Source organism: Anolis carolinensis, chromosome 3 (assembly GCF_035594765.1).
Source record: "Anolis carolinensis isolate JA03-04 chromosome 3, rAnoCar3.1.pri, whole genome shotgun sequence".
Lineage (NCBI taxonomy): Eukaryota > Metazoa > Chordata > Lepidosauria > Squamata > Dactyloidae > Anolis > Anolis carolinensis.
In genome coordinates this window covers 179,361,745-179,381,905 of record NC_085843.1, presented here as the reverse complement: position 1 = coordinate 179,381,905, position 20,161 = coordinate 179,361,745, and the positions used below count along the sequence as shown (strand labels likewise).

General features: G+C 40.0%; 1 protein-coding gene across 2 annotated transcripts in view; it reads right to left on the bottom strand.

Moving 5' to 3' along the window:
- The window catches only part of zcchc24 (zinc finger CCHC-type containing 24), a 187,109-nt gene that overhangs the window by 8,061 nt on the left and 158,887 nt on the right, over positions 1 to 20,161 (bottom strand). Inside the window, exons 3-4 of one of the 2 annotated variants that reach the window (XM_062975865.1) lie at positions 10,349 to 10,513; positions 3,651 to 7,362 (exon numbers count right to left, since the gene is read on the bottom strand). In XM_062975865.1, the coding sequence (XP_062831935.1) occupies positions 7,327 to 7,362; positions 10,349 to 10,513 (201 nt within the window). In that variant the 3' untranslated portion in view covers positions 3,651 to 7,326. Of the gene's footprint in view, positions 1 to 3,650; positions 7,363 to 10,348; positions 10,514 to 20,161 lie in introns of those variants that run through there. The other variant, XM_008120761.3, reaches the window with a different exon arrangement.

Below are 20,161 nucleotides of genomic sequence, written 5' to 3'. Positions count from 1 at the left end.
ACTTTTTAAGTGGAGGGCCGATTCACAGTCCCTCAGACTGTTGGGGGGCCGGACTATGATGAAATAGTCCAAAATTAGGATTCTTGTTGTTGTGTGCCTTCAAGTCATTTCAGACTTAGGTCAACCCTTAGTCTAAAGTTTAGGACAGAGGCCAGGTCAATGACCCTGGAGGGCCTTAGTTTGGGGACCCTTGATCTAGACGATCTCATAAGACCATAGGTAAGCAAAGTGGCCTCCAAAGACCATCGAGATGGTCTCATAAGACCATAGGTAAGGAAAGGGAATCTGTATAATAGCCAAGTAGGTAAGAACAGACCAAGGAAAAACAAGATTGGGAAAGTATATGGCAGGGTTGCGCATCTGAAACAGTTCCACTGGCTGCCTATCCATTTCTGGGCCCAATTCAAGGTGCTGGTTCTCACTTTTAAAGCCCTATATGGCTTTATAACACACCAAAAAGAGACATTATTTTCATTACAGCAACCTGGAACACCGTGTCCCCCTTTACGGTCTGGTCGAGAGTTGAGATCCAGCAAGCAGACCCTGATTGCCACTTGGTCCTGTTCAAAAATGCGTTTATGCAAAATGATAGAAGGCGCCTTTTTAGGGGCAGCTCCAGCTCCAAGAGGAACTAAGATCAGCCTCATCCCTCTAAACTTCAGGAAGGGGGTAAAGACCTTTCTTTTCAAGAAGGCCTTTAACTAAGACATGTGCCATAGGAATGGGTTAGTTTTAAGGCTTACGATTATTTATTGGGGGCTGATATGGAGGAGGTGGAAGTTGGTTATCTTGAATAAATAAATAAATAAATGGCAGTCACAGAGGTGTCAAAGTGCATTAATTCTACAGGGTGGATGTATCCTTCCCCCAGTTTCTCACTCACTATACAACTGTATTGTTGTTGCTTTAGGTAAAATAGCCACTGAAATGTTCTTCTAGGTGGAAAGATAACTTCTCAGGCTACCACCTCATGGGTGAAGCAGATGGGCCCTTGTTCAAAGTAGCTGTGATATCCAGTGGTGCTGGGGAGATGCTGCTATGAGTCAACACAAGAAAGAGAAGCAGCTGTGGTGGTGTTTATTGATACTAACCTGCTTTAAACAAATTAACACAAACACTCGGGAATAATTTTTTCCTGGAAGTAGAGCAAAGGATGTCAGGAATGCCAAGTGTTTCTTGGACTATGGACAGAATATCTTTCCCTGATCTGTTTTTCCCATGCATTGGTTGATTTCAGTTTTATTGGCCCCTGAGCCATTTAGATTTCAGAAATGTTATTGTTACCAGCTTGTTATGACACACTCATAGAGGAGAGACTTTGGAAACACAAGAAACCAGGTTAGTTTGGGCCAGAGATAGCAGCCACAAAGTAGTGCTTAGGCTGCTTGCTGCTGGCAAAGTGTGGCAATGAGCTTGGCATTCAGAAAGAGCACATCTGTTTGACTTAGCACAGGCAATATACAAAATATACAAAAATACAAACAATATACCTCACAACCTCTGAGGATATCTGCCATAGACGTGGGTGAAATGTCAGGAGAGAATGCTTCTGGAACATGGCCATACAGCCCAGAAAATACACAACCCAATGATATGATGGTAGAAAGTAGAAAAGAAAATACACTGTAAAATTATTTGGCAGAAATTCATGTTTGCTGTTTGCATAGTATAAAATATACCTTGTTTGTCAAAAGATAGAAATGGATTGGAGGTGGGAATTAAGATGCTTAACTGCATTCTTTTTCAACTTATGTCAAAGCAGACAGCATACTCCACAAACATTAAGTCAGCAAAATGCCCTCTGAAGCTTGGTACCAAGGACAAGTGCCAACTTACCCAACAGAAAGGCATGTATGTATGCCACTTAAGTAGTTGTCATAGTAGATAGCACAGAAGTGGAAGAATAAAATTTGTTACACAAATATATATTCTGAGCAATGCAGATTTCACATAAACATTCCACATTAATTTAAAATTGAGTGACAGGTAAAAGTGGACAGGTGGGAAAATATTTCAAGTCTCATGTGTGAAAACATCCAAAGAAATGCAGCATTTGGTCTCCAAGTTTAATGTCCTAAACCAGTGGTTCTCAACCTGTCGGTTCCCAGGTGTTTTGGCCTACAACTCCCAGAAATCCCAGCCAGTTTAACAGCTGTTAAGGATTTCTGGGAGTTGAAGGCCAAAACATCTGGGGACCCACAGGTTCAGAACCACTGTCCTAAACATACTTTTTCTCTGCCTGATTGCTAGAGGCAAAACAGGTATCATTGTAGTTTTTTTTACACTACTTTTGGAAAAACAATTTTTCCATAGGTCAGAGAACTGTTTGGGAGGCGATTCATCCAAGATTTTGTGAAACGTGATTGCATTAGCAAGATCCAAAGTGGAATAATTCTTCACCTTCCTTCAGAAAACCAAATAAGCTACCAGCTGATCTAATATGTATCCAGTTCTGCAGCTTAGCTGCTGAGAAAATATGGAAGAAAGTCACAATGGAGGGAGACAGTTGGATAAAAGACTTACCAGGAAACAGAGACCACAGGGTGGTGGTGATGAGAATCAGGAGAGAGGATTTTATCTGGAGAGTGACACTGCAATGGTATCAAGGAAATGGATACACACAAGCCAGCTCAGTTGTAAACCCTACTGTAATGCCAAACACAAACTGCAAGATTTAGCTAGCTGAAACAAACTGGAAAGGATATACCTTACTTTTGTTAGAGCAGTACTATAGTGCTATTAGGAAAATTTTAATCTAAAGATCCATGGGGGAAAAATGGAATATTACAGAGTGGCTTGGAAATTTCCCTAGGAGCCTGTCAATACAGTGGACAGGATCGACCTATTTTTGAATGTTTCAGGAGTTAGAAGGCCACAGCCAATAAATGTGAATGCTTGCTTGTATTGAGCAATTCTCTCTTGATCAGGTGCCAAACTGTAACTGTTTCAGCATCACACCCCCTGCAGATTTGTTTGAGTGGTGCCTTGAAAAATATTATGATACTGTCTTAGAAACAACATGCACAGGGAAAATACCGTCATGCATTCAGAATACATTCAGCTTGATATTTTGGGACACAGAAATGTTAGGATTTTTTTTACATCAAAGATTAAACAATTCCTTTCGGGAACAAGGATTTGCATGTATGCAGAAGGCAGCACTTTCTGTGCAGGAAACAGCATTTTCCTATCAATTACTAAGTATAAGAACACAATCCCCTTAAGTATCAGAAACTGGGTAGTAGTACTGGCAGCCCTTGGCTGTTCCTCTTGACCCTTGGTTGTTTCCTTTGGTTGGCAGTACAAATGTACGCCTCATAACCCAGATTGCTGCTACAAATGTGATAGAGAGACACAGTCACTAGTGCTGAAGTATAATTCCACTCCAGTTATCTTCTATAGGAAGAGTGGGGTGTGAGAACTATCTCGTCCCTGACCTAGGATTGCTGCAGTAACAATACAAAAGGCTCCAGTACTGTGAATACATATGTGAAAAAGTTCAAGAGAAACAGCTTGGTATAGGCATTTGATAGGTTCAACTTGCCACGTACTGTATCCTTTCAATCAACTTTTGCCTCAAGTAACAACAAATCATAGGTGCATTCTACTGATGCAAAAGAGCGAAGCACGATTGAGAAAACAACAAAATGCAAGTTTATGTGTGAATTTATGTACAATTTCATTACACAGAAGATTAATACAGAAGCAGGATAAAATGGACATATAGATGAGCATGTGCAAGGATGTTCAGAAATCAACTGATTTGCTTGTGGCTGGTATGATTGTGGCTTCCCAGCTATCTCTACTACCATCAGACAGTAAGAGAAAGAGCTAGCTGCACTGTCCTGTTTAGATGGCAGACGGGGAACAGCATATATACATTTCCGGAGTGTGGAAAAATGAATGTGAACAGTTATTCTCATATTGCAACTAGGCATTCAAATTTTTAACGAGATCGTTCATATTTGAAACACTTGCAGAATCTGTATTCCAAGCATTTAGGGCTAAATAGATTTCTCTGTTTCCAGAAAACTGGGCTGAGAAGGTTCAGGGTTGCTTTTTTTGTAAGAATGAGAAAAACCATATCCCCATTCCATTTTTCAGTCCACACATGATTATTCCTCTGCAACACCTATATTTCTAGCCACCTTACAGCTTCTATGTTTCATGAAATAGGGTGGTGGTGAATATTTGACTGGTGTTGCTATAGTTGCCATAGTTACTTTAGAATATATATATGTACAAGCCAACATAAAATGCTCTTAAATGCACTGCATGTCTGCCCCAATATTTTCAAGAGCAGACTTCCAAGCTATGCTGAGAATCTTGATGCCTCCAATGCAATCACTTAGCTTTCCCCCACATATTGAAATCTCCAGTCTTACCTCTTAACCTATGACTCTGAGAAAGGCAAAGTTGCTAAAGCACACCTCTGTTCCCTTGCTGTGTAAAAGATATGCCAAGCGAGGGCAACAGCTCCCAAACCAATCATATCTTTAATTCTGCAAACAAGCCATTAATCAAAATGTCTGGTTTGATCTAACAGTCAAAGCCCTTTCTCTGAACCCCAATAATAATCTTGGAGAATTAGACAAGGAATTTCTTTCATGGTGCTTTGGCTGTCACTGCCAGCAAGGGAGTAGAGACTGTGCTTTGGAATGGATGCTGGATTTCTGGCACGGTGTCATCAGTTGCTAGTCACACAGCCTCCAGTCTCATTTGTAATGGATCAGTTTTCATTTTGACCTACTTTAAATTAATCTGCATCTCAGCACTGAAGTATTTTCTATGGCTAAGGGAGGTCTTTGCTTTACTCTCACAGATGGTCTTTTTCTGTTCCTTTGCTTCACGTGCCTTTCCAAAGTAACTTCTTAGTATTTAGACTCTACCAACCTTCCTCCCTGTTATACAGTTATCTGTAAACTGTAATCTGTAATACAGAACTTCATTTAGACTTAAAAGCCATAAGGGCACTGAGTCTAACCAGCAGGGTACTGTATCCATGTCTTACAGTGTGAGCTCCAATGGTGCAGCAGGACTGCTAACCTGAAAGTTGCCAGTTCGAATCCGGGGAGAGCAGGTGAGCTCCCTCTGTCAGCTCTAGCTCCCCATGCGGGGACATGAGAGAAGCCTCCCACAAGGATAGTAAAACATCAAAACATTCAGGCGTCCCATGGGCAACATCCTTGCAGGTGGCCAACTCTCTCACACCAGGAGCGACTTCTCAAGTTGCTCCTGACACACACAAAAAGTGTGGGATAATGGCACTGTTTTGTGCATTCACATATCCAGCTCTCCCCCCCCCCCCCCCAAAGGTCTCCTGGACTCAAAATAACTGGTGATGGAAGAATTTTCTCCTGTTTCACCAGATGTGCAAATTGGCCTGGTCTTGAATTGACAATAATGACCCCTTAGCTTTACATGAAACTGCCCCCTGGTAGAGATAAGAACTGCTGAAAGTAGTTTGTTAAATAGCTTGTTGCCTGGATTTTTAAAGTTGTCCTTAGAACACTTCTGTCAGAATGATTTTCTGCATGTCGAAATTTATTGCACTACATATCCTGAAGAAAACACATGCATAAACTTCACATGCTCAATAAGGATGTCCACCATTAAGCACCTCTGGGCAAAAGCTTTCCTCTATGATGCACTCAGTTAACTAAAATTCATTAAATGGCCTACTCCAACAAGATAATTGAATGTGTGTAGTTAAGATAGAAATATTTTGAAATGCTAATCCAGTTCATCTCCTGAATACAGTTAATGTAAATGAGAGAATCATACTCGTTGTTTTACAAGAAATGGGACTTTCTTAGAATGCTTTACTATTGTAACCTTTTGTTTTGGTTTTAATTCTATAAATGGTTTAATGACTTGTTAAATATAATAATAACTTTATTTTTGTATGCCGCCTCCATCTCCGCAACGGGGACTCGGAGCAGCTCACATGGGGCCAAGCCCAGCATATCATATAACATCATTAAATGAATAGTTAAGTATCGTTAAAACTAATTAAACGAGTCATAATTTAAATAAAACATAATTAAAACAAAAATATTAAAACAATCATTTAAGGCATTAAAAGTCTAAAAATATAATTTTGTATGATTTTTTGTTATGTGTTTTTACTTGTACAGTAGAGTCCCGTTTATCCAACCTTCGCTTATCTGACGTTCTGGATTATCCAATGTAGGCGGCTCAGCTGTTTGTCCAGCACAGCAGGCTTCTCCCGTTGAAGTGTCCGGCCTGCACCAGTGGCGTCTCGCTCCTCCCAGCAAGCACGGAGAGGCCCACTGTGTGTTGCTGCCTAGAGAAACTTCTCCGCTCACCGGGAGGGGCGAGAGGCCCACTGCACATTGCTGCCTAGGGACACCTCTCTGTGCAGCAACACCAGGGCACTCGCCAAGGCATTCACCAGAAACCTCTCTGAGCAGCAACATGCAGCAGGCTTCTCCGCTTGCCAGGTGCTCGCCGGGAGGGGTGAGAGGCCCACTGCACGTTGCAACACAGCTGGCTTCTCTCTGCACTGGGCACATGCTGGGAGGGGCGCAGACCTTTCCCATCAGGCACAGCATCCAGCCTGCACCAGCTACATCTCGCCCCTCCTGGCAAGCACCTGGCACATGGAGAGGGCCGATGTGTGTTGCATCAGTCTCAGAGGGCAAGTTTTTTTTTTACAGTAATTACTACCTGACGTTACCATGTATTGAACAGCCTTTACTATTGATTTGTTGTAAAACATGATGTTTTGAAGCTAAATTTGTAAAATCATAGCGAAATTTAATGTTTAATAGGCTTTTCCTTTATCCCTCTTTATTATCCAACATATTTGTTATCTAACATTCTGCCGGCCCATTTATGTTGGATAAGTGAGACTCTATTGTATTTCTTTTCACCTCGTGAGTCACCTTGAGACCCAGCTTTAGGAGAATACCTTGATTAGACACTAGCCTGAAGTGACCACATTGATCAAAGGTCTGGAAACCAAGTTCTATTAGGGCTGAGTATGCTCAGCCTGGAGAAAGAAAGACTGAGATGGGATATCATTATCATTTTAAATATCTGAAGAGATGTCACATAGAAGATAACAAAATTTTGTTTTCTGCTGCTTCGGAGCCTAGATACAAACTAATATGTTCAAATTGCAGGATTTCATCTAAACATTAAGAAGGACTTCTTGACTTCAAGAGCTGTCTTACAATGGAACAAATTGCCTCAGAGAGTAGTGGAGTTTCTTTGTAGGTCTCTGAAGAGAGTCTGGGTGACCACCTCTCTGGTGTGCTTTATTTCTGAATTCCTGCATGGCAGGGGGATGGATTAGATGCTTCATTGTAGGCTTTCCAACTCTGTGACTCTATGATTCTGTGAAAACATGACCATGGCTAAAGCTAAGTTTGTAAAAGACTGTGTTATCTCTACAGATAGTACAGATGAAATACAGGAATTCCATTTTTTCATTGTTCTCTGTGCTAAGCGTGTTATAAAATTCCATAAATTCTGAACAACTCTGATTCATTCTTTTGTGAGACTTTTGCAGATTTTATTCTTGGGATTATTAACTCTTAATTATGCGTTCCTTTTTATCTGTGACTTCCTTTTTTTTTGTATATGCCTGTGTTGTGAATTTGTTGTTGTATACCAGTAAAGGCTGTGTGTATCTCTACATATAGTATCACATGAATTATATCTACATGCAACAGCACAATATTAAGATCAACTTATCATGCAGTACAACTCTTATATCCATAGGGGATGCATTCCTGGATTTAATATTGATTGTGAAACTGTGGATAAATACCGGTCCTACAGATATGCGGGGGGGGGGGGGGGTCTTACTACATTTGGCTTTATTCATCAGATACAGATACAGAAATAGTTTCTTGCTTGAGCTGGGCAGCTGAAAAGTGTTGTTTCCTACACACACAAATCGCCTAGAGCATATTGGATGGAGGGCGATTAATAAGTAATTAAATGATGATGATGATGATGACACACATAATTTGTAGTTGGGAAATTATTATCCACAAAATTTGCACATAGTATTTTGAATGTTCTTTCCATCCCTAGTGACCTCCCAAGTCACCGTTTACAATAGCCAAAGCCAGCTAAGTTATTTTGGCACATGAGGCAGCAATCTCACAAGAAACCTTCAGCATCCCTCATAGTATAAATACATTCTTTTAAAATCCTAAGGATTTCCTACTCCTCGTGGTACAATAAATCTTTTGCCTGAGGGAGTTGTCTTGCAAAGTGGAAAGGCTCATCCTGTAAGGAAGTGCATAAACAGAATTTAGGGGAATGGGACCCTTAACAGTAAGAAAGGACATGGGAGGATACATCCTTATTCTCACCTTCTCAGTCTGGCATTCCAAATGAGTGAAATCCTATAACAAACTTGGAACCACCTGTAAGTGGTTTCAGAATTCCAAATCCATAGAAAGCAAATACACCAATCTTTGAATCTTGAGACTGTCCTACTGCCTGCAAAAAAATCGAACTGTTTTCTTGATACTCTCTCATACTATTCATGAGTAAGATATTCTCTGTTAGGTGTGCTCAGCGATTTCAAATTCTGCATCTCTCTGCAGGTTTTGGGATTGCAGTTCCCATGATTCTTTACCTAGGCTGCTTAGGATTGACAACTACTTCAATCCAACAATACTGAAAGAGAGGGTTATGTAATTTTCACTCAATATAGCCTTTCGGCACAATCAGCACACCAATATCCAGTGGAATATTAAGACTTGGCTGTTTGGTTGTGCATTTGAGTAGATCAGATCTAGTTTGCCAAATAGTCACTGTTGAATGTTTTTATGTTGAATGTTTTTATATTGTGGAATGATATTTTAAATTGTAAGTCGCTCGGAGCACTCTGGTGGAGAGCGACTAATTAAGAGATAAAGTGAAGTGAAGTGAAGTGGAATAGCTGGAGAGGAAATCCACATGGTTTATCTAAAATGATTAAGGGTCTGGAGAACAAGCCCTATGAGGAGCGGCTTAAAGAGCTGGGCATGTTTAGCCTGCAGAAGAGAAGGCTGAGAGGAGACATGATAGCCATGTACAAATACGTGAAGGGAAGTCATAGGGAAGAGGGAGCAAGCTTGTTTTCTGCTGCCCTGCAGACTAGGACACGGAACAATGGCTTCAAACTACAGGAAAGGAGATTCCACTTGAACATCAGGAAGAACTTCCTCACTGTGAGAGCTGTTCGACAGTGGAACTCTCTCCCCGGGGCTGTGGTGGAGGCTCCTTCCTTGGAGGCTTTTAAGCAGAGGCTGGATGGCCATCTGTCGGGGGTGCTTTGAATGCGATTTCCTGCTTCTTAGCAGGGGGTTGGACTAGATGGCCCATGTGGTCTCTTCCAACTCTACTATTCTATGATTCTATGATTCTATGATCTATTAAAACATTTTTTAAAATATAAGTAATTATCTTTGAATGAAAGTTGACTATTCATGGGTTTCACTTATTAGATGAATGAATGTGTTGAGCAAAATCAGAATACAAAAAAAAATTATAAACACCTCTGATCTGATCCTTACTGACCCCTCATCACAGCAAAATAAATTTGAAGACATAACTGTGTTAGGCTTGATCAATATGCAAAGGGATCTTGAATCAGCTTTGACAGTAACTGAAAAATGTTAATAGCATAATAAATGTATAACCTTAATGATAAATTGAATATTCTATGGCAGGGATGGGCAACTGCAAAGAAAGCAAGGGTCCATTTTCATCCCTGCAACATTTTCATAATTTACCAGGCACTGTAGATTATATTTAAGAGGAAGGAACTGGCAAAATCACAACTGAGTAATCCTTGCCTAAGAAAACCTTATGGAATTCATGGAGTCACCATTACTCAAAGTATTTCAAGGCAAACACATATACACAACCACCTTGTGGGATGTAGTAATATGGCTGGTAATACCAAAATTGGCATTATATCACTCCTGGATGCTATTTTTGGCTGGATTGCAGCTGAACAAAAGGCTTGAGGGAGGGGCTGGGGATTCTGAAAAATTGGAAAGGCAAACTATGTACCATGTGTGGTTTTATGCATTTTGACAGTTTCTAGGCAGAAAACAACACCAATATTTGTTTTCAGGTTTTTGAAAGGGTTTTTTTTTTTGAGGGGGGCTTGCTGTGGAAGCAGGGTCTCTGGGGAAATCCCAGCGGGCTCTGTGAGTGAAAACAATGTGGTTCAGAGGCCGTACACAGTCTGCAGGTCACACTATACTTTTCCATGTTCTATCGTATTTCTGACTTCCACTGTATGATCTCAGACTGACTACTTCTTCCAGTGTATACATTTTGCTGTCTGAAGCTTGTTCTGCAATAGTCTCACCTGTTTGTGAGGATAGACGTTAATATGGCACTTGATACATTCTTGTCCCATGTTAGCCCAGGAGTTTCCACTCATCCATTTTCTCTTGCACTTTGGGCATTTGTATTCACCAAAGCAGCGTTTTTTCCCCTGGTATGGTGTTAAGCCTTCTCCTTTTGGACGTGCCTAGAAGTGAAGGAAGAGGGCAAAATTAGATAATCGAAAATGAAGTACAAAACAGATAGTGAGAATGAATTGTACATTATTATCACCTGCCTCAGAGGGTGTTTTTGTTCTTCTTTAGCAAAGTGTAAAAGTGCATGCATTATACATACAGTACACCACATTTATAATGGGAGAGAATTTCAAAAGTAGGTTGCCACGTGACCTATTAGAGTGCTGATAGCCATGGTTCAGGCTTTATTTCTTTTTTAATTACCACAGTCCAAAACATCACTGGGCATACACAAACTCTTCAATGAACTCACATTGACTTCATATGTATTCACAAATTACCACTTTCTGAGTATTGCTTGAAGTTCCTCTGTGAGTTTCCAAGGTGGGCTTCCCAGAGTCCAAGTTCTCAATTCAAAGCACTATACCACACAAATTCTGCTTATGTATTATACACTTATATATCAGCCTATGCAAAGTTTAGGCAAACATGCCCTTTTCAATTTTTGTGTGTGTGTCTTATTGCTTTTCCTTTTTTTGGTGTTGTGGGGGGATTGTGTGTTTTAAAATGCACTTTTATTGTATTTATTGTATTTCGACTGCATTTTTAACCCAACACACATAGTACTGTTTTAACTGTTTTTTTTTAATTTTTGTATTTGCTTTGTTTTAAATTGATCAAAATATGTGGCTATTAGCTATGTTGAGTCCCTTGGGACTCAACATAGAAAGCCAGAGTATAAATAAGTAATTTGATTATTACTATTATTATTTATTGTGTAAGTGGCCAATCTGCTGCTGCAACTAAAGCTGGCAAGTGTTGAGATTAATCTGAGTTGGAAACAAGATGATAACCAGCTCCAAAGTAGCATGGTTGCTAACAAACAGGCAAATGTACAAGTCATGAAGGTAAGACTTGGCCTTAGATATTCTTTGCACCTTTGGTTATGTGTTTGGCATCTTCTCTTACAGCTATGACTGCTTTCAGATGTAATGGTGAGTAATAAATACACAGGGGAACAGCTTCTCCCATGAGACTCCTGTGGTCCATATGGTTTCTGTTTTTGTGTTGTTGCTCTATTATCCAACTCCTGGAAACTGTGAATCACGGCCTTTTGTGGGGCAGGACCGTGCCGTGATCCACTTATGTTGTTGCCATTTGAGGTTGCTTAACATTCCCAAGCAGCCCAAGTTTTTCTTAACTCTTTAGGATGCAACTTCTCCTAGTGAAGGATATGTATACACAGTAAAATAAATATTTCGGCAGTCGAAAAATACAGTTATTTTACAGGGATATCCCCTTGCTGGGCCAAGAAGTGATGCATTTTTGATGAATTTCCTATACATTCATGAAATGTTGGATGCTCCCTGCTTATACTACTAAAGAGAATAAGGACTATAATTTACACAGAAAATAATAGAATAGTTACATTGACAAATACAACAAATGAACATAAGAGAATAAGTGACATTACAAAGTGGGAATTATTCCAAAGTCTGTGGAACAAGATGGGATGTACAGTGTCAAGGCTGCAGTCTCTCACCTGATCTAGGTTTTAAGAAGCTCAGTAGAGACTCTTCTCTCCCTCACTCACCCAATCATCAGAAATAAATTTGGCAGGAATGCAAGCAAGGACCTTCCTTCTCAATGGCTTCTTCCAGATTCTGGAACTCCCTGCTCCGTCTGATCAGGCCAGATCCCTATTTGATGCATTTCTACTAGAACACAAAAGATGCTTTTATTTGGGCAGGAGTCTGGCTTTTAAACTAACTGGTGTCCTGAAGTTTTAATTGGATGGAACTGTTGATTTCCAAATGTTATTCATGTGTTTCTAATTTATTTGGGTCTGTGGTCTGATTTTAACGGCTGGATCCACACGAGGTCTATACCCAAGCTTCATTGTGCAGCATCCCGGTTTGACTCCATTAACATCATACTCACTCATTTTGATCTGAAATCAAATTGATTTTGAAAACCACGGAGTTCCCTCACCCTGAAGTTATTTTATTAGGATAGGGTGTTTGCACTGTAATTGATTATTTTTGGTTACACAACTGTAATGATTGCATTTTTTTAAAATTCCCAGCATGTATGCGGATATATGTACATTTCCATATTTATATTAGCCAACAACCTTTCTCGGCTTCATGTCACCTGTACACCCATGGGCTGAATCCCTCACCCCACTTTTATTTTCCCATTATAAACCCCATAACCTCTCCATCCCATGGATTTGTGGACAAATTTAGGAATGTTGGATGTGAATGTCTCATTGGGTAGATGTGCTTTAGATCACAATGTCAACAGCTTCAGTTGCCAAGCCCACAATTAATATTTTTCCCATTATATGCTTCACAACAGTTCTGATATTAAGCAGTGATTGGTGCCACTAGGGTTGCTAAAGGAGAGGGCAGAGTCATTCTAGGCAGGGACAAGCAGTCACCACAGTTCAAAAGGCTTTTTCAGTTCCCAGTGACCCAGCCAAAGGAAACTGAGGCAGAACAACCTTTAAGAGCTGGAAATAGAGAATTCACACAGACACATAAAGTAGTTCTCTCAACCCACGTTGTCCTATTTCTACCAACAATTCTCATTAAATAAAGAATCAAGTGACATTAAGATCATAAGTACAAAGGAGGAGGGGAGAACCCAGACATCGTCATCATCATCATCCTCTACCACCACCATCATCATCATTATAATGCTCTTTCTAATTATTGCTTCTAGCCAGACTTTAAAAAAAAAAGCAGTTGTATTTTTCTCAGATTATAAAAGAAAATGTTAAGTGCAGAATGCACCCTCAAAACATTAGTAGCCATTTTTCACTTTCATTTTGGGGGGGGGGGGGGAATCAAAGGTTACCTGAAACATTGAATCAAATGTGGAATTAGAAAAAAGAAAAAGGAGGGAGTAAGTATTTTAACCTGAGTGATCAAAGCTGCATAAACCTTTGGGTTGTTTGTCATGACCCATGGAAATTAATATGTGTGGCTTCAACTTTCCTGCCAACTTATGATGACTCCATGAACTTCATAGAGTTTTCTTAGGCAAGAAATACTCCTAGTTTAACATTAATCTTCAGTTTAACTAGTCATCAAATACTGAGTCTTATTTGAACCAAAACTGACATTTACACAAAGCTAAAAAGGAAACCATTACAGTGTGTGACTAGGAGAAACAGGAAAGCTTTGCCAAAGCAGAGGTTTCTTGGCTAGAAGTTCTATCAGATCCCACCAGACGTGAGGCGGTTAAATTTCAAGCCAGGTCATTTGGTTGCTTGGCAATCTATTGATTCAGCTGACTCGTCAGCTAGTACCGGAATTGGTAAAATGCCTTGGCTCAAACTCTGTCCAAATTACAAAGTGTTGTTTTCATATAATATGCGTGTAAAAGTAGAACTGGCTGCAGATGCACTGGAAAATGCCTTCTATTCCTGATAATAAACAATCCTAATTTTCAGATAAAATTCTTCAAATGTTTGTAAAATTCTCTCTTCCTCCCTCTTCTCTCCCCCCCCCCTTTTCTCAGAGCCTGCAGAGAATAAATGACTTCTCCTAAAAGCTGTTGGTAACCCACTGTGACCTAGCCAGCCCAAAGGCTTCTTTGTTATCCATTCATATAACTACCATTCTGTTCTGCTGGCATTTTCTATGGCTCACAGAAGAAATGTAAGAATTTTTTTTAAAACCAAGTGATTTTTAACTTTAGGGAAGTCTCTTGTTTTGCTCTGAGAACTTGCATAGTATCTTGGTGTAGAAGTCCAAATGGCTCTTGGTTATTAAAAGGAAAAGCAGGTGTTTGGCAAGGAAACCTGAACTTGGCAGGGACTGGAGATCCCATGGTCAATGGTGATAAGTCGTGCTGTGTTGTGTGCATATGAGAACTTCAGAAAAGTACATTCAGCACATTTGTCCCTGCTAAGACAGACAATGGAATACAGTAGGTATTTCCTTTTTTTTTAATGCGCAGGGATAACAGAGTTTGTAAGTATGCAATTACCATTGCATAGCACATAGAATATATAGTTTTTTAAAACAATAAGGTGTTTTTTGCCCATTTAGGAGTAACTTCAGCATGTTAGGAGGCAAACAAGATTTACAGAGAGAATTTCTGGATTCGGACAGAGATAGGGACAGGCTAAAACAAGGAACAAGCAGCCACGCAGGATCAGCAGAATTTGAGACAATTTAAAGGGTTTTGAAAAGGAACTGACAAGAGAAGGCAAAACAAAGACAGAGGAGAATTCTAGAAGGTGAAAAAGCCGCTTCAAAAAGAACACTGAAAGAGCCCCAGTCAGGATGTGAGTTGTTGGTCATCTCTAAAATCAACCATTTCATTTATTGGGTCAGTTGGGAGACAAAGACCAAAGGAAACAAGGAAATTCAAGTGATACCAGTCAGAATTCAGACAATAGAGGGATGTTGATCTGATCTAACAAGGTAATGGCTAGGAGATATCATCATCATCATCATTTAATTACTTATTAATCGCCCTCCATCCACGATGCTCTAGGCGATTTACAAGATAAAATTGTAAAGGATAAAGATACATACATACAAATATTGATAAAATTAACATAGATTAAAAGCTCTAGTAAAGAGCCAGGTCTTGAGTGCTAGGGTAAAAGGCCCTAACTCACGCATGGCTCTCATGTAGGGCAGCAAGGCATTCCATAAGGCAGGGGCAGAAATAGAAAATGCTCTGCATCTGGTCCTTTCCAAGTGCACTTCTCTAGGACCCGGTACATAAAGTAAGCCGCGATGGGATGGTCGTTGCGACCTCCGATGATGGGAGAAGGAGAGACGGTCCCTAAGGTACGATGGGCCCTGGCTGTAAAGAGTTTTAAAGGTCAGAACGAGCATCTTATATAGACCACGGTAATCAGTTGGAAGCCAATGCAGATGCTGCAGCACTGGTGTTATGTGGCATTTCATGGGTGTTCTTGTGAGTAGCCTGGCTGCCGCATTCTGAACAATACGGAGCTTTCGGGTCGTGGACATTGGAAGGCCAACATACAGGGCGTTGCAATAGTCCAGCCTAGACGTGACTGTGGCATGGATGACTGTTGCCAGAGCCTCATCAGATAGGGTGCCAGTTGCCTCGCTTGTCGTAGGTGGAAAAAGGCCTGTTTGCTGGCAGCAGCGACTTGAGCTTCCATTGTCAGCTGCGAATCTAAAATGACACCCAGGCTCTTAACGGTAAATATGCTGAGAGATTGTAATTATGTGTTGCAGAAAGCCACTGCAATTGAAGCATGTGCAATTGGAGTAAATGTATTGTTGATGTCTGCCTTGAAGTTGTTTGCAAGGTGAATCTATCATGGTGTTTTCCAAGACTGAGAATGTGTGATTGCCCCATGGTTCATGTTAACTCAGACCTCATTTTACTTTACTTGAGATTCTAAAATTTACACCCCTGCACTTTCACTTCAGCTGCATAATAATTATGAACAAGTGATCAACGCAGTGGTTTGCCTTGCATGGCTTCTCACCTTCTCTGTCAGCAACAAAGTATGACTGTTCTCATACTGCATAGACTGCAGGTTTTTTGGAGCTCAGCCTCTTCCTCCTCTGGGTAAACTGGAGTGTCATGGTGACCCCCATAGCTGGGCTTATGTTCCAAACAGATGGGATGTCTCACAATGCTAATAAATTTCTTGCGTCATCACCTATATATGTGGAATCACTTCTCTTAGTCAATTAGCCCTTCTCCCAAGCAATAAATATTAGATATAAATGTGGAAGAAAAAAAACAATTAAAATGTTTTAAATGAAATAAAAACATCTTGACTATGGGTCACTGATAGCTTAACTAACATAAATTATGCTGAGTTCCAGTATACTTTCTTCTCCAAATTGTCTTATTCAATAGGTTTTCACCCATGGGATAGAGATATCTTTCTCAAGTGCATGAAAAAGCAATTAGCAAGATCATCATTCTCGTTCTCTTCTCCCTCTTCCTCCATGAAAAAATATTGAGAGTAAAGCTTCGAGTCACATTTAGTTCATGTTCATTTTGGGTGGACATGAAACAAAATAGGAAGATGACACAACTCTATGTATTATGTGGGATAAGCTTAAATGAACAAGCATTATCAATACAGGGATACCTCTGGTAAGTTAGGATGATTCTCCAAGTAACAGGGTGCAAAGTGGGATTGTAACCTCAACAAAAAATATTTTTATTCCTTATTTTATAATATAATCTTCTACTACTTCCTCATACAAGTAATTTATTTTACTATTATTTAAATTAGGTTATCAAATTAGGTTATGATTTTACAAATTAAGCACCAAAACATCATGTTATACAACAAATTTGACAGAAAAAGTAGTTCAATACGCAGTAATGTCATGTTGTAATTACTGTATTTACGAATTTAGCACCAAAATATCACGATATATTGAAAACATTAACTACAAAATGGCTTGGATAATCCAGAACCTTGGATAAGCGAGGCTTGGATAAGTGAGACTCTATTGTACATATATTAATTGAATTTTACTATTTTATATAAGGGAGGCCATTTTAATACACTATTGTATATAGAGAGGCTTAAGATACTACAGTTTTTGGTATCCACGGGGATGGTGGTCCTGAAATAAAATCTTAATGGATACCAAGGGCCCACTGTAACTAAGTAAAGAAGTAGAAACATAAATATATACTGTGAATTCGTTTCTTTTATATATATATATATATATATATATATATATATATATATATATATATACACACACACACACACACACACACACACACACACACACACACATATACACACACACACATACACACACACACACACACACACACACCCTGATACCCAAACCTGGGAGGAAGAAACCACTTGTTGCAGGCAGAAACATATATTCAACCAGTCCTGGACTTCAGGACAACCAGGGAGGAGAAAACTGGTGGAAATATGCTAATTTTTTTTATGTTGACCCTACGCCAAGAAAACTTCCAGTGTCATTTTTTGAAAACTGAACACAATATTCCAGTTGGGACTCCTGGCAATCTCCTTATGTAGGACCAGCCAACTGCAGATATGTGTTTGCCCTCATTCTTAATCCAAATCTTGAGAATAGAATTTAACTTCTGCCTTGGTTTTGTTTTTCCGCTTCAAACATAATTATTTGTTTCTTGCCTTGAGGAAATGCCTCAGGAGGAAGGACCCTGTCTCTGTGAATTTTGCTTTGTTTTCCCATTTTAAAAGTTTCACTGGAAATAGCTGAGGGTTACAATGCAAAGAAGGATGGTCCCATTTTATTTATGACAGAACCTGTTTAACCATCATAACCTCTAATGAGCTCCAGCTTCCTGCTGGGGAAATCATGTAGCAAGCAATGCCAGTGTCTTTAATATATCATGCTCCCATACCCCAGCTTTCCTTTTTCCTGCCAAACCACAAATTTGTCTGAATGAAATTTCTCAAGTATTTAATCTCTTTTCCTTTCTTCTGCCCTGGTTCCCCCATTGGTGACTGGCCAACCCGAGCCCAACTGGTTCATATGAGCTTGCCAAATTTCTTAGTAGTGATGGACACCTTAAAAGGTCTCTTTGCTTTCCAGGGACAATTCTCTCAAAGTATCCATTTGCAGAGCCTCAGTCATGCCTGGCTTTGATGCTGGACTTCTTAAATGGAACAACATGCACAGGCATTCTCTCAGATGGGAATGCAAATTGACCATTGATGGTGTATCTTTTCTCCTCCTCCTATGAATGCTCCAGAGACAAAGCAGAAGATTGAGTTTCCAGCAAAGGATTGGCTGTCTTGGAACATACAAATATGTAGCCAGAAAGATGCTGGGCCCACCCTGCTCAGAGATCTACATCCATGGGAATGTTTAACTGGTGCATTCTCATCCTTCTAACATCGGGTTTTAAAACAACAACTAGTCATTTTAAACTGCTGCTGTATAATTCTCGATGTGAAGCAACATACTCTAGACTATCTTTGTCTTGAAATGTGATTGTTTTACCACAGAATGAAATATCAAGGTACAGACTTCACAGGACAATAGAATAAGCAAGCAATAAGCTAAGTAGCAGTAAGTAACAAGCTTTGTAATTACTTTAAAAAAATCTTTGCCAGAATGATGTCATAGAAGATGTTTACTTTCATGTCTTCCATTCCCTTTTGTTTCCTGTAGTGTCCAATACAGCAAAATGGGGTGGGTGACATGAGTTTGTTTTGCCAGTATCCAGGCCACATTTTGCTTCCTTTGGAGGTTACATACAAAGTATCATCGTCATCTTCTGCTGGATTGTGCAATGTGTCTCAATAAGTACTATAAAGGGGGGGAGGGGGTGTAGGGAGTGTGAAACTACTTTTAGCTGTGGCCTTTATAGCTCCATAGACTTCACCTTCATTTTCTGGTAGGCCTGTGTGATCAATGAAAAAAAAATGATTCAATACTCATTACTAAATTAGGGTGGGTGAGTGGTGGCAAATCATTTCTAAACTGTTTCTAAAATATCGCAAGGTGTCCGTATCGTAATTATAACGATGTAACAAAATTTGTGTTACTTTTTCATTATGTAATTGCACGAGTGGGGAAGCTTCTGGGGCTCCTTTCTCCCTCATTTTTAGAGGCAGGAAAAGCACAATTAAAGGCAGGAAAAGCAGTGTCAAAGTACCCTCAATAAATGCCCACTCAGCCTTTGAAATAATAATAATAGGAAACCTACTAGGTAAACTTTGGAGTTACTGCTTCTCAACTTTGCCTACCTCACAGTGTTGATTCAGCTCCCAACAATCCCCTTTTATCTCAAATTCCTTTTAGAAAATGAACACTGATTTTAGCCCACCAAAACGTTCAGGGAGGAATTCTGGAAAATGTAGTTTGGGAAGGCGAGGACCCCTGTGGCAGAGAATTCAAAAGGCTCTGCACGAAACTACACTTACCAGAATTCTGCTCGCTTCAGAATACCAAGTCTCCCCACGTTAAAAGCTTCAATGTGATGAGTGTGGCCTCTGCCTGTCTCTCTCTGGGCCAGCCATGTACTGAAGGGGCTTCTTCCTTGCCCGGCCATCCAATCTCCCTCCCGCCTAACTGTCCAAGGCCCCCCTCACTGCCCCTTTTGGGGAAAGAGCAGGGCTTCTCCCTCAACTCTGGGCCTCACCATTCTCCTGGTTGCCCTATGGGGGAACCAAACCCAGCTTTTTAGGAGAAGTGGTCCTCGCGACAGAGACCTGGAGCTATTTACGCGACTTAAATAACTCATCCAAAAGTCCTAGATCATGTTTTGAATCTTATGTTTTTTGTATGGGCACCAGCGTTTTTTAATATCGTGTCATATGTATGAATCTTGAAAAATAGATTCGACATATGAGGCACAAATGACTTTTTGAACAGCCCTATTTTCCAGTGTTAGAACACACTTGTATATTTAAATAATGTTATTTTAAAAACCAGGGAAGTTAGTTAAAGCTGTACGTTAAACATTTGCTGAACCTGTTGCCTAAATATGAAACACTTGTGGGGCTCCAAATCTCCCTGGAGAGGATATTCTACATCTGTGTTACCACAACAGAGAAGCCCTGTCTGGGCATCTAGCAATTTATGAAGCTGAAAGCAAAACAACTGAAGCACAGATTCCCTGGATGTTTGTCGATTACGTGGAAGATCATGCAGGACAAGGCGCTCTTACTG